Consider the following 15579-nt stretch of genomic DNA (forward strand, 5'->3'; position numbering starts at 1 on the left):
TCTCTGACTCCAGCATCTGCAGTTCTTACTATTTCTAAGTGAGTTGTAACTCACTAAAGCTGCTCTGTTCACTGGCTTTCCTGCTCCCGTTTAATCAGCTCATGAACCGCACCGTGTACAACACCAAATTTAACAGATAGCACTCAGGCACTTCAGTCGGTATGCATACGGACATTGGAGTAAGTCTGTTGATAAATGGGGGGAGTGTGGCAACGGTTGTGACCAATCAGAGAGCTGTTTATTATGTGAGTCCGGGTAACAACGGTGTGGAGTTTATGACGTAAGGGGCTCTCATCGAGCGGTTGCTCTTCATTTAGTGGAGCGTTCAGCTTCCGTTCTCCAATCAACTCGCATGACGAATGTGCCATGAATTTGGGGTAATTTGTGATTGTTTTTCTTGTTTTATGAAAGAAATCATGTTCGTTATCAGCAAATAGCACGATCCCACCCCTTCCCCCCCCCCCCCCTGCTAACACAGATTTTGAAGTCGCTGGAGGAGCTATAACGAGCGGGGAGCCCGAAGCCCGTCTTATTTCTGAAATAATACTTTGTAGAGCTGGATGAACGCAGCAGGCCAAGCAACATCATAGGAGCAGGAAAGCTGACGTTTCGGGTCTGGACTTTTCTTCAGAAATTCTTTTTCCTGTTCCTTTGCTGCTTGGCCTGCTGTGTTCAACCAGCTCTACACCTTGTTATCTAAGATTCTCCAGCATCGGCAGTTCCCACTATCTCTGGATCGATTTTAACCCCCGTCTTATTTCTGTTAGCTGTCGATCGGGGAGCAAATTTCTGTAGTCAATCCAGTGTAATCAACTAGATCGTGACATAAGATATGGCAGCTGATTGACCAGTTTATTGCCGTGAAGAAGAAAAAAGTCACATTTATCACTTTTTCAGGGCAGTTATTTTGTTTTTGTCGGCACATACTGTGGGCTGTTTGCAGACGGAATGCTAACATTACGGCAGTAACTAATTCGGCTATCATCCTCTCCCATCTACCGGCACTGTCAAGGCATTGGCCCTGGCTCTGTCACGTGCAATCCATTGACCTGTATAAGTACCCCACCCTAAGAACTGGTCCCAATGTCTGAGCAACCTAAACCCCTTCGATCTTCTCAGCTACTCATTTATCTGCTCGGTCCTCTTATTCTTTACTCTAAAATGTGTGCCACCAGGAGTACTACAGGAATCACTACATTTTAGGTCCAGCTTGCTGATTTCTTAATTCTCTAAAATCTACCTGCATGGTCTCATCCTTTTTACCTCTGATTTTACCAATATAGAGAACAGTCTCTGATTCCTGATCTCCTCAGAGTGCTTTGTAGCTGCTTAGTGACATCTACACTGACACCAGAAAGTCAGTTCCTAGAATTAGTCTGTGACTGGAGATATGCTGCATGTTCCTTTAGCTGTAGAATCACAATGACTGGTGCTTCACCACTATTTTTCTTGACCCTGAGGCCTGATAGACTCGGTTTTGGCTGCTGTCCCCATAAAAGTTATTGCCTCTAGCAGTTTTCAGAATTTGTTGCAGAGTGAGGTGCACTCTGGGAACTGTTGCACTACCTGTCTGACAACCACCCATTCACTCAAGATAACAAAGAGTGAAACTGGATGAACACAGCAGGCCAAGCAGCATCTCAGGAGCACAAAAGCTGACGTTTCGGGCCTAGACCCTTCATCAGAGAGGGGGATGGGGAGGAGGGTTCTGGAATAAATAGGGAGAGAGGGGGAGGTGGACTGAAGGTGGAGAAAAGAAGATAGGTGGAGAGGAGAGTATAGGTAGGGAGGGTATAGGTCAGTCCAGGGAAGACGGACAGGTCAAGGAGGTGGGATGAGGTTAGTAGGTAGGAAATGGAGGTGCGGCTTGAGGTGGGAGGAAGGGATGGGTGAGAGGAAGAACAGGTTAGGGAGGCGGAGACAGGCTGAACTGGTTTTGGGATGCATTGGGAGGGAGGGAGGGAGGGGATGAGCGGGGCTCGTTGTGTGATGTAGTGGGGGGAGGGGACGAACTGGGCTGGTTTTGGGATGTGGTGGGGGATCCTCCCACCTGAAGCCACACCTCCATTTCCTACCTACTAACCTCATCCTACCTCTTTGATCTGTCAGTCTTCCCTGGACTGACCTATCCCCTCCCTACCTCCCCACCTATACTCTCCTCTCCACTTATCTTCTTTTCTCTCCATCTTCAGTCTGCCTCCCCCTCTTTCCCTATTTATTCCAGAACTCTCTCCCTATCCCACTCTCTGATGAAGGGTCTCGGCCCAAAACGTTAGCTTTTGTGCTCCTGAGATGCTGCTTGGCCTGCTGTGTTCATCCAGCATCACACTTTGTTATCTTGCATTCTCCAGTATCTGCAGTTCCCATTATCTCTCACCCATTCACTCTTTGCCTGTACTACCTTAAGTTCTAGCATGACTCTTTATACTACTGTATTTTAACAATGCACTGTTTTATGAATGTATCAAAATGGTTCCAGATGCAGCTTGGGCTCTAAAAGACAGAATTTGGGCCCCTGCAGCTCATGACGGTGTCTGCACATGCAGTTCTCCAGGATTAAAAGTTGTCCTGGTGTTCCCATTTGGAGAAGCACATTTAGCAGACTAGATTGAGGAGTCCTGCCATGTTCTTCATTTATTGAAATTAAATTTCAGAAATAAAACTCAATTATTAAACATAATATTTAAAACCTGATTAATTATTCTAGTTCCATATTGTAGATGTTTCATCAATGCTTACCTGCTTTACTGATCTTGGTCCTGTCACCTGTTCTTCTCCATTGATTAGCATCTCTTTGATGTTATTCTTTCAATTCTTGCCTTTGCTAAGACCATAACTGTGGGCAAAATGGCTCAGTGGTTCGCTCTGCTGCCTCACAGTATCAGAAACCTGGGTTTGATTCTGCAATCAGGTGATTGCCTGTGTGGAGTTTGCGAGTTTGCGCATTCTCCCTGTGTCTATGTGAGTATCCTCCAGATGTTCCTCCACTGTCCCAACATGTGCAGGTTAGGTGGATTGGCCACGCTGTATTGCCCATAGTGTCCAGGGATGTGCAGGCTAGGTGAATTAGAGATGGGAAATGCAGGGCTAGACAGATAGGGTGGGAGGGTCGGTCTGGTGTGGAATGCTCTTCAGAGGGTTGGTGTGAACTTGATGGGCTGAATGGCTTACTTCACATAGTAGGCATCCTATGTTTTATAAAATGCAGGAGCTGAATTAGGCCATTCAGCCCATTGAGGCTGTTTCACCATTCAATGAGATTGTGGCTGATCTGAAAACCCACTAGTCCATTTTCCTGCCATATCTCTTATCTCTTTGATTCCCTTATTGATTAAAGAGTTGCCTGTCTCAGTCTTGAACATACCTAACAACTCAGCCTTGAGAGCCCAGTGTTGTAAAGAATTCCACAGATTCACTACCCTCTGAAAGAAGAAATTCCTCCTCATCCCAGTCTTAAGTCTGGTCCCCCTTATTCTGACTCCTGACCCTACACTGCCTGTACCCTGGCTGGCCCTCTAGGAATCTCATATGATTCAATAAATTTACCTTACATGCTTATAAACTCCAATGGATATGGCTTGGCATATTCTCCTCATAAGTGTCCCTCCATACCTAGTATCAGCCCAGTGAACCTTCCCTGGACTGCTTCCAATGCCCATTATATCTTTCCTGAGATAAGCAGCCCAAAACTGTATTCCAGCTATGGTCTGACTAGTGCCTTATATTGTCTTAGCTAACCTCACTACTTTACATGGCATTCCCTTTAAAATAAAACATAGGACATAGAACAGTACAGGCCCTTTGGCCCACAATATTGTGCTGAACTTTTACCCTAAACCTAAGGTCTAGCTAACCTCCACCGCTACCTAATATTATCATCCATATGCGTATCTAATAGCCGCTTAATGAGGCCAACTCCAATACCCTCTCTGGCAATGCATTCCACACCCCCTACCACTCTCTGAGTAAAGAACCTACCTCTGTTGTCTCCCTGATATCGACCTGCTTTCTCTTTAAAACTATGTCCCCTCATAAAAGCTACCTCCACCCTAGGAAAAAATCTCTGGCTGTCTACTCTATCTATACCTCTGATCATTTTGTACACCTCTATCAAGTCACCTCTCATCCTTTGTCGTTCTGAAGAGAAAAACCCTAGCTCTCTCAACCTTTCCTCGTAAGACCTTCCCTCCATTCCTGGCAACATCCTGGTAAATTTCCTCTGCTCCTTTTCTAACTCTTACACATCTTCCCTGTAATGAGGTGACCAGAACTGGGCACAATACTCCAGATGTGGCCGACCCAGGCCGAAAGGGCAACATTACATTTGCCTTACTAGTTTTTTTTTGTTTCATGCATGAGGACTTCCAAATCCCTTTCTGTAACTTACTGCAGTTTTTCTCCATTTAAATAATATTCAGTTCATCTGTTCATCCTGTCAAAGTGCATGACCTCACATGTTTTATTCTGTCTGCCACACTTTTGCCCACTCACTTAACCTATTTTGCTTTGCAGACTGCTTATGTCACCCTGACCACTTGCTGTACCACCTATCTTGGCATCATCCACAAACCTGGCTGTAGTACATTCAAGTTATTACTATATATTATGAATAATTATGGCCCCAGTACTGATCCTTTTGGCATTCCACTAGTAACAGGTTGTGTACTAAAAATGCCCTGTATACCCCAACATGCTGTCTGTTAGCACATTTTCTGTCCTTCCTAATTTACTGCCACCAACACCATGGAGTCTTATTAAATAGCCTGATGTGAGTTACATTTATCAAACACCTTCAGAAAATCGAAATAGATCACATCTGATCTTCCTTTTATCTAACCTGTTTGTTAATTCCTCAAAGAATTGTCGTAATTTGTTGGGCAAAGTTTCTGCTTCATGAGCATGCTGACTCTGCTTGATCATATAATGTACTTTTAAATACTCTGATATTACATTCTTAAAATGGATTGTAATATTTTCCCAGTGAAACACTAAACTAAGTTGACCTGTGCTTGTGATCAGAGATAATGGGAACTGCAGATGCCTAGCGGAGGCTTGGGGACCACTTTGCAGAACACCTACGCATGGTTCACAGTAAACAACTGCACCTCCCAGTCGCGAACCATTTCAACTCCCCCCTCCCATTCCTTAGATGACATGTCCATCCTGGGCCTCCTGCAGTGCCATAATGATGCCACCCGTAGGTTGCAGGAACAGCAAATCATATTCCGCTTGGGAACCCTGCAGCCCAATGGTATCTGTGTGGATTTCACCAGTTTCAAAATCTCCCCTCCCCCCACTGCATCCCAAAACCAGCCCAGCTTGTCCCCACCTACCTAACCTGTTCTTCCTCTCACCTATCCCCTCCTCCCACCTCAAGCCGCACCTCCATTTCCTGCCTACTAACCTCATCCCACCCCCTTGACCTGTCCGTCCACCCTGGACTGACCTATCCCCTCCCTACCTCCCCACCCATACTCTTCTCCCCACCTATCTTCTCCTCTATTCATCTTCAGTCCGCCTCCCCCTCGCTCCCTATTTTTTTCAGAATCCTCTCCCCATCCCCCTTTTCTGATGAAGGGTCTAGGCCCAAAAAGTCAGCTTTTGTGCTCCTGAGATGCTGCTTGGCCTGCTGTGTTCATCCAGCTCCACACTTTGTTATCTTGACCTGTACTTGCCTGTTTTTATCATCTTCCCTTTCTAAGTAAAGGTGTTATATTGATAGTTTCCAATCCTCTGAGACTCTGGATTCTTGGAAGGTTTCTACCAGCACATCCACTATCTCTGTAGCTACTTCATAGAGTCATACAGGATAGAAACATCCTTCAACTCACCATGTCTGTGCCAACCAAACTATACCTTGGTTTATACCTTCTACACCCTAGCATTTTAAGTACTCGTCCTGATGCTTCTGAAATGTTTCAAGGGTACTTACTTCCATCACTGTTCGGCAGCACATCCTATATTTCTGCCATGCTCTAGGTGAAAAGCGGTTTCCTCAGATTTTGTCTAAACTACTTTCTCCTCACCTTAAACTTATGCCCCATGGTCTGAGACATGTTCGCTGTTGGAAAAAGATTCTCTCAATCTACCTGATCAATGCCTCCCATAATTTTGACTACCTCAGTCAGAGTCCCCTTCCTCCTCCCCCCTGAAAAAAAGGGAAAATAAACCCAAATATTCAGTCTCTCCTCATAACTTATACTTTCCATCCAGGCAGCATCCTGGTGAATCTCCTTTGCAGTGCCTTCACATTCCTTCTGATGATGTGGTGACCAGAACTGTCCATAGTATTTCACCTGTGACCTTACCAGTCTCCACAAAATTGTAACAAGATTTCCCTACTCCTATATTCTACACCTGGGCTAATGAAGTCAAGTATCCCATTTGCCTTCTTCACTGTCCTGTCTATCTGTGCTGACACCTTCAGGGATCTATGGACTTGTACACCAAGGTCCCTGTGTTCCTCAGTACTCCCTAGTGGCTTCCCATTCATTACTTAATTTAATGGCCTTACTTAAATCCATGTAAACCACATCAACTTTGCTACTGTCATCAATATATTTAGTCACCTTTTCAAGGATCTCCCTTCCACAAATCCATGCTGACTATCCCTCTCAATCCTGGCCTTTCCAAGTGTTGATTAATCCTGTCCCAGAATTTTTCCAATAATTCCCCTACCACTAATATCAGTAACTGGTCTGTAATTGCCTGGCCTTTCCCTGCTGTCCTTGAACAAAGGAACCATGTTAGCTATCCTCTAGTCGTCTGGCACTTCCCATGTGCCTAACAAAGTATTAAATATCTCCTTCTCGAGTCCCAGCATCTCCTTCCTTTTCTTCCATAGCAGCCTGAGACACATCTCATCAGGCGCTTTGGCTTTATGCACCTTTGTATCTTTAAAATATTTTTATTCATTTGAGGGATGTGTGTGTCTCTAGCTGGCCAGCTTTTATTGCCGCACTCCCAGTTGCCCTAGAGAAGCTGGTGAGCTGCCTTCTTGAACTGCTGCAGTCCGCCTGCTGTCAGCTGACCCACAGTGCTATCAGGGAGGGAATTTCAGGATTTTGACCTAACGACAGTGAAGGAATGGTGATATATTTCCAAGTCAAGATGGTGAGTGGCTTGGAGGGGACCATGAAGGTGGTGGTGTTCCCATGTATGTGCTGCCCTTGTCCTTCTAGATGGGAGTGATTGTGGGTTTGGAAGGTGCTGTCTGAGGATCTTTGGTGAATTTCTGCAGTGCATCTTGTCGATAGTACATACTGCTGCTCCTGAGTGTCAGTGGTGGAGGGAGTGGATGTTTATGCATGTAGTACAAATCCAGTGGGCTGTTTTACCTGGATGGTGTCAAGCTTCTTGATTGTTGGAGCTGCACGCATCCAGGCAAGTGGGGAGTATGCCATCACACTGCTGACTAGTGCCTGTAACTTCAAGGTGGACAGGCTTTGGGGAGTCAGGAGGTTTGTTACTTGCCACAGTATTCGTAGCCTCTGACTTGCTCTTGTAACCACTCTTTATGTGGTGATTCCAGTTGAGTTTCTGGTAAATGATAACCTCCAGGATGTTGATAGTGGGGGAATTCAGTGATGGTGACACAATTGAATGTCAAGGGGTAGTCGTTAGATTGTCACTTACTGGTGATAATAACGGCCTGGCATTTGCGTGGTGTGAATGTTACTTGCTTCTTGTCAGTCCATGCCTGGATATTGTCCAGATCTTGTTGCGTTTGAACATAGACTGCTTCAATATCTGAATAGTCGCAAATTTTGCTGAACATTGTGCAACAATTGTTGTACATCCCTAATTCTTATATTATGATGGAGAGAGGTCATTGATGAAGCAACTGAAGATGGTAGGGTCTGGGACACTACCCTGAGGAACACCTGCAGCGATGTCTTGAAGCTGAGACAACTGACTTTCTGCAGCCATGACCATCTTCCTATGTGTCAGATCTTCCTATCTAATACCACTTCCTTATTAATACTAACATGTTGTAAAACCTCATCATCCCAACTGATAACTCCAGCTATGTTGTCTTTCTTCTTGTGATTACAGATGAGAAATATTCATTTCAAACCTCACCCACATCTTTCTCCGATTATCTTCTTACACATTTAGTACTTAGAAAATACCTTGAGAATCTCCTTGATGTTATTTTGCAGAAGATATTTTATGATCTCTGTTTGCCCTCCTAATTTCTTTTATAAGCAACCCCACTTCGATGTTCTCTGTACACCTGAATGGCCTGTCATGTTTTTAATGCTCTGTACCTATCATATGCTTCCTTCTTTCTCTTCCTTTAGTATTCTAGAATGCATCCCGTCAGGTCCAGGGACCTATTGGTCTTTTTAGTTCCATTTGTTTCCCTAGCAATAGTTATTGTATTATGTCCGCTTGTCTTTTTGACCCTTGATTATTTAGTATTTTTGGAATGCTATTAATGTCTTCTAATAAGGTGGTATTAGATCTGACACATAGGAAGATGGTTCTAGTTGTTGTAGGTCAGTCATCTCAGCTGCAGGGCATCTCTGCAGGACATCCTCAAGGTAATATCTTGAAGATATTACCTCCTGTTTCAAAATATTTATTCACCTCTTCTACCATTTTCTTGTTCCCCATTATTATTATTTCCTCAGCCTCATTCTGTGAGGAGCCTGTGTTCACTTTGGATTCTCTCTTCATTTAATGTATTAAAAGAAGCTCTCATTGTCCATCTTGATATAACTTGCAAGTTTAACCTCAAACATTATCTTCTCTGTCTTCCAGTGTTTGATTGTGTTTTATTAGTTTCTTAAACCCAATCCTCTGGTTTACTACTGATCTTTGCTATGTTGTAACTATTTTTTTCTTCCAATTTGATGCTTTCTTAAACTTCCCTGGTTAACCATGGTTGGCTGTCACCTTCCTAGAATCCATCTTCCTCACTAAAATACACCTGCTGTGAGCCATGAACTGTTTTATTAATTGTCTGCCATTGTTCCTCAACCGTCTTTGCCTGTAAATGCTTTGCCCAGACCACTCCAATGAACTTTATCCTCACTTCTTCTTTGTAATTAACCTTATTTAATCTTAACACAGCTGTCTCCAACCCAAGTTTGTCCCCTTCAAATTAAAACGTTAACTCTGCTTTCTCTCCACAGGTGCTGCCAGATTTGCTGAGCTTTTGTCTCTAACTCTATTGCTGTTTTTTATGTACACTCTGTCCCTTCCTGTCCAACTTATTATTATAGATCTGAGGCTCTTCTGTTTTAGCAGTTTCTTTTTCTCTCTTAGTCTCACTTGTAGCCTGTCTTTCTCTGTCCAATCCCTTGGAAGTTTCACTCCCTCTTCGACCCCTTCCCCTACTTCCACAGCCTCCCTCTCTGTCCCTTGCAGTCTCTTGGTTTTTCCTGTGCCACCTCCACGCCGAAGCAACACTGCCTGCACAAAGCAATTAGCTTGCAGCCTCATCTATCTCCCCAGGTCTGTCTCTGCCCATCCCCGTGCCTTGACTTCCTCCCCATTTCTCTCCACTCTATTTACAGAATTAAGTTTTCTTCAATTTGTCACCTCATGTGAATTTCCCTGGGAAAATTTGAAGACTTTGAAGAGTAGACTTGATTCCATTCGCATATATTTTCAGCAGTCAATGTTTTTGAGGTGGTGGTGGATATATTTTTGACTAACAAGGGACTTATTGGTTATTGGCGTAGTTGAATGTGATGTTGAGGTTTTCACTGGAGCAGCCATGACTGACCTTATTGATTGGCAGAACAGACTAAAGAGGCTGAATGGCCGCTCCTCCTCCCAATTCATTTGTTCAAAGGTTCATCAGGATTAAAAACCAGAGTATTGTAACAATTAAAAAAGTTAGAAAGCAACTGTGGATATTCTTTCAGGGTTTCCATATATCAAATAGAGGTGAGCTATGTGAGCTGTGACTATTATTTGAAGGACAGTTGATTGGAAAAGTCAAGGAAAAGCTCATAAACACACTTTATTTGGGGAGACAGTACTGATGATGATGGAAAAAGAGGAGCTATGGAATGGTCTGAGAATGGAACAGAGATTGGTCGTAATCCTTGATCTTCTATGTTGGAGGCAAAAGTATTTTCTCTGTTTTTAGGCTAATGAATTTAGAGTTTTACTACTTAGTCGTGAATTACATTTCAAACTGGTTCTATTAGTATTTTAGCCATAACATATAACATGATTTGTGATGATATTAAATGAGAACTTTCTGTGAATTCTCAAAATGGACTTACTCTTCCATTAGGAAATAATTCATTCAAATAATATTTAGTAAAATGTCTAAATCTCTAAATGAGAGTGGAGTAGAGCTCTGCCTGTGGCTTGTAGCACAACAATATGGTATATAAAGTTACACAGGATGTATGGCATAGAAACAGGCAGTTTTTTACCAATCAGCCCATGATTCCTGTCATCTTTACTGAGCTAAGCCTACCATTATGCCCATTTATATAAATTACTTGGAAGTGAATATAGGAGGTTGGTAATTTTGCAGATGGGTAGTGTGGTGGACAGTGAAGAAGACTATCTCAGAGTAAACAGGACCTTGATCAGAAGGGCCAATGGGCTGAGGACTGGCAGATGGAGTTTAATTGTGAGGTGTTGCATTTTGGTAAGGCAAACCAGGGTAGGACTTGTACAGTTAATGATAAGGCCCTGGAGAGCGTTGCTGAGCAAAGGGACCAAGAGGTGCAGGTGCATCGTTCCTTGAAAGTGGAGTCGCGACAGGGTAGTGAAGAACGTGTTTGGCATGCTTGCCTTTATTGGTCAATGTATTGAGTATAAAAGTTTAGATGTCATGATGCAGCTATATGGGACTTCGGTGAGGTCACTTTTAGATAACTGTGTACAAATCTGGTCACTGGTCTACAGGAATGATGTTGTTAAACATAGAAGATGCAGAAAAGATTTAGGAAGATGTTGCTGGGACTAGAGGGTTTGAATTGTAGGGAGAGGCTGAATAGGCTAGGGCTTGCTTCCCTGGAGCATCGGAGGCTGAGGGGTAACCTTATAGAGGTTAATAAAATCATGAGGGGCAGGGATAGGGTGAATAACCAAGGTCTTTTTCCTAGGGTGGGGGAGTCCAAAACTAGAGGGCATAGGTTTAAGATGAGAGGGGAAAGATTTAAAAAGCACCTGAGGGGGATCTTCTCACACAGACGGTAGTGCCCATATGGAAAGAAATGCTAGAGGTTGTGGAGGACGTGGGTACAATTACAACATTTAAAAGGCATCTAGATGGGTAAATGAATAGGTAAGTTTCAGAGGGATATGGGATTACATCGGGTTGGGATGTCAGATTGCCGCAGATGAGTTGGGCTGAAGGGTATGTTTCTATGCTGTATGATTCTGACCCTTTTTTTCCCCATTTTTACCTACTTACGTCTGCCAATAAATTGACAGAGGTCAGGTTTTTCCCTCATTTGTTTAAAGATAAACAGACAAACTTTATACTTCAGGGACTGAAGATAACAAGGTGTAGCTGGATGAACACAGCAGGCACGCAGCACCTCAGGAGCACAAAAGCTGACGTTTCAGGGCTAGACCCTTCATCTAGGCCCGAAATGTCAGCTTTTGTGCTCCTGAGATGCGGCTTGACCTGCTGTGTTCATCCAGCTGCACACTTTGTTATCTTGGATTCCCTAGCTTCTGCAGTTCCCATTATCTCTGACTTCAGGAACTGACATACTTCAACAAAGCCTGATACCCAAAATGGTCCAAGGAAGCACTGATAGGCTTTAGCAAAGCTGTGAATTTGGATTTTTTTTTTAAAGGATCCATTAACATTGGGGAAATGGGACAAATTGACTTTTTTTTTCCAAGTTGTGGGATGTTTTAATTGACATTTAGCAAGTTGTCTACGGTGCAGTTATAGAATTTGTCACAACTAGAATTTGTCAAAATCAGCAGATTTTTCAGAGCAGGCTGTTAGCTATGGATTGACTTGAAACATTCTTAGTGGTGCTGTTACAGAGCATCAACCGGAGTTGGGTAATTGTAATAACATTCATAGCGTTAAATTGTACACCAATTGAATCTTGATTAAGGCATGCAGCTTGAGCAAAATTTCTAGGAAATTTAGCTGAATTAGAGAGAAATAAAGCATTGTGCTCAGCTTGCATTTTTTAAGGACTTTACTAACTTCTGGTGCAACTTTGGTTTATTTGTACTCTTAATTCCAAGCTTTCCCTTACTGCACAAATAATAAATTCCCTTGCTTATTCTTCCTAGTAAATGGACTATAACACTTAACAGTATTGAACTTAATTTGCCGATTCTTTGTTCATCATTATGGAAGTCGCCTTGTAACTTTTTTTGTATTCCTCAGTATTGACTATCACCCCCTATTTGTTGTCATATGCAAATAGAAATTGTGTTTTCTTGATCCCAAAGCACAAATTGTGAATGTAATTTGGGAATAATGTTCATCCAATCACTGACTACCGTCGCTTGGGATAACTATCCTTAATTGCCAATCTGTGCTTTTTGCAAGCCAGTTAGCAATCCATTTTGCCACTTCTCCTCCTTTTCATTATTTCATGATAGAACCCCTTATCAAAGGCCTTTAGAAAATCCAAATAAATAACATTGTGCATAACAATTGTCTACACTTTCTGTTACCTCTTGTAAACATTCACAAAAATGCTTCTAGTGATCATGATTTTCAGTTATGTTGATAAATTAGAAAATTTAGGAGTGTTTTCTGTAGAGAAGATAGGTTGAGAGCAGATTCGATACTGATATTTATTATAGTAAGGAATCTGGGAAGACTAGTAGGGGAGAAACTACACCTATCGGTGCAAGAATTGAGAACAGGAATGCACAAGCCTAAGGTAAATGACAAAAGGAGCAGTGGCAATATGAGCAGAAATCTTTTCACACAGAGTTGTTAAGATCTGGACTGCACTACCTTGGATGGTGAAGGAGGGAGGATTAACCAATGCTTTAAGAGCAAACTGGTTTATTATTTGGAAAGAGAGAATGTGTAGGGCTCAGGGAAGAAGCTGGGGTAGTGGCATGAAATATAATGTTCCTTTGGAGAGCGGGCACAGATGGGCTGAATGGTCTCCTTCTATGATTTTGTGATCTTAAAAAGAAATGAACAGGCTCAATGCTACAGCTAGGCTTTTCTGGTCACACTAAACAGTGAAAATACTAAAATAATTTGAAACTAATCTCCATTGATCCATTGGACCACTTATTAGAACTGATTTTGGGAATGGTTGCTTTTTTACATACTTTCCATTCTAGATAGGTAATTATCTAGTGTTATATGAATTTAAGTTCTTTAGGTCAAAGATCTTTGTTCAGCTATATAATTCTGTACAGGATTCTTTGTTTCCCACCAAAATCTACCATTTTTGATCTTGGCGTCATGGTCTTATTACCTGCAAAAAGGAAACCATATATTATTGAGAAGAGGAATTGTGGGGAGGAAGGCTAATGCCTTTGCTTTCTTCAGTTGCTTTGTAATGGAGCAACAAACCCTGGTGCAGGTAAACAACTGATCTTGTGTGTTGATCAGTAGTTACAGAATCAAAGTGGGGAAGACATTACAGAAAAAAAATTTGTTGGAAAATCTCAGCATGTCTGGCAGCAACTGTGGAGAGAAAGCAGTACTAACACTTCAGGTACTTTAAAATGTTCATGAGGAAAGCATGTTTTTATTTTAATGAAAAAAAGAGTTGCTGCTCCAAAAACTTCTGTATACCAACTCTGCAAAAATGAATTTCAGAAAGTGTCTCAGAACGATAGCTTTGTATAAACTCAAATAATTCAATTTAAGTGCAAGTAACTATTTTCAAACATCTTTGGTAGATGTATAGCATTATGCGTACTAACAAATTATGCTTACTTGCAGGGATGGTTTGAAACTTGAAACACATTTTTTTAATGGAAAACCTAAGTTAATTTTAGCACCTTATGGTAAGTGTTAATATAGTAACTGATGTTGCCTTATAAGTTCATCCATAATAAACATCACCGTTTTGTGTTTAGCAAGATCCTTCTCAAATAGGGAGAATAAAAACGAAATACAAGTATCCCATGTCATTTATGTGAATTATGCTCCGTCTGAATAATAGTTACTAGCTTCCAGTTCCAGACCACTTCTATTTTTTATGAAGCTTAATATTTGAGCCCACTTGTCCTTGTTCCACTCACAAGGAACATTTTAAAAGTGTTATCAGAATTGATTGAAAAAAACTAGGCCACTGCCTTTGAACAGGTACCTTAAAGAAGAACAAAACTACTCAGTCAAAATGAAAACAATGTAAATAATGGCAAAAGTCTGATACTAACCTGAGTGTGAACGTCATGGTATCCAGTGTTGGAATTCCAAGGCAAAGGTTCTGTGTGACAATTTTTGCAGTGGAAAATTTATATCTGACCATTGCAGAAATTTAATATAAGACACATGATTTTAAGGAATTGATTTGAAGTTTGTTATCTCTGTTCAAATAAGCATAACACACATGGTTTGACATAGAAGCACCTAATGAAATTGCAAGACAATCCAGTAACAGTTAACCATGTTTTCTATCGTCGGAACATTTGGCTTTGGGTGATGGTAGATCAGTAGCCCAGTATATATATTGTCAGAAGTCAGAAAAGAATATTGTCCAGGCCTGTGACACTTCGCACATTTGCTGCTGCCTGTTTAATTTAATTAAATTGTTGAAACTAATATCTGCCCACCGGGAAGGGTTTCTCTGCTGGCTTGCTGAGGTGTTTGTCAGCTTCGCCTAACCATCTTCAGCTGCTTCATCAATGACCCTCCCTCTGTTATAAGATTGAAACTGGGGTTGTTCAGTGATGATGGCATAATACTCTGCATCATTCGTGATTCCTCCGATACTAACACAATTCTATGCTTATGTAGCGAGAGCGGGAAAACACTTAGTTTGAATTTGATAAGTTTTGTGTAATATTCAAGTAAGATAAATGCTAGGCAATGAGTATCACCAAGAAGGGAGAAATTAATGATCTCACTTTGACATCCGTGACCTGAGTTCCACTGAATTCTACATTGAGTAATCTGGAGTTCACCATTTACTAGAAATTTAACTGCACTAATCATGTAAATACTGTGGCTATATGACCAGGTCAGAAGCTTGAAAGCCTGCAGCATGTAACTCACTTTCTGTCTCCCCAGACTGTCTCTAAAAGGCACAAATGAGTAGTGTAATGGATAACATTTTCTGCTTTTAAAAAAAAAAATCGCTGCTGCTTGGATCTCCAAGGTCCACGCGCTTCAAGTGGTTTCAAGATGCAGAAACCATTTATCGGCACATCAATTGATACGTCCTGAGTTTCTCAACAGCTGTGCAGCAGCATAGTTTAGACGGAGAATTCCATCAGCAATGCTCCCTATGTATCTGGATGCTTGCAGCTCCAACAACATTCATGAAGTTTGGCACAATGCAGGGCAAAGTTGGACTAAGACCTCAGCCATTAGCTTTACTATTCTCTTTTTCCACTGCTGACATACAGTGACAATAGTGTGTACCATATGCAATATGCACTGCAACAACTTGCCAAAACTGCTTCTACATCACCTTCCAAATCTAC

At 41.9% G+C, this 15579-nt stretch overlaps 1 protein-coding gene across 9 annotated transcripts in view; it reads left to right on the plus strand.

The window, feature by feature from the left end:
• Window positions 1-249: 249 nt before the first annotated feature.
• The window catches only part of ccdc66 (coiled-coil domain containing 66), a 79390-nt gene continuing 64060 nt past the window's right edge, over window positions 250-15579 (plus strand). For 7 of the 9 annotated variants that reach the window (XR_007249250.2, XR_007249251.2, XM_048547891.1 and 4 more), the window contains exons 1-2: window positions 250-377; window positions 13871-13935. Coding sequence is in view for 7 of the 9 variants with exons in the window: in XM_048547891.1 (XP_048403848.1) it covers window positions 367-377; window positions 13871-13935 (76 nt within the window). In the remaining 2 variants the exon portion in view is untranslated. The remainder of the gene's footprint in view (window positions 378-13870; window positions 13936-15579) is intronic. The other 2 variants (XM_048547895.2, XM_048547894.1) reach the window with 2 other exon arrangements.

The sequence above is a fragment of the Stegostoma tigrinum genome, chromosome 11 (assembly GCF_030684315.1).
Source record: "Stegostoma tigrinum isolate sSteTig4 chromosome 11, sSteTig4.hap1, whole genome shotgun sequence".
NCBI classification, from domain to species: domain Eukaryota; kingdom Metazoa; phylum Chordata; class Chondrichthyes; order Orectolobiformes; family Stegostomatidae; genus Stegostoma; species Stegostoma tigrinum.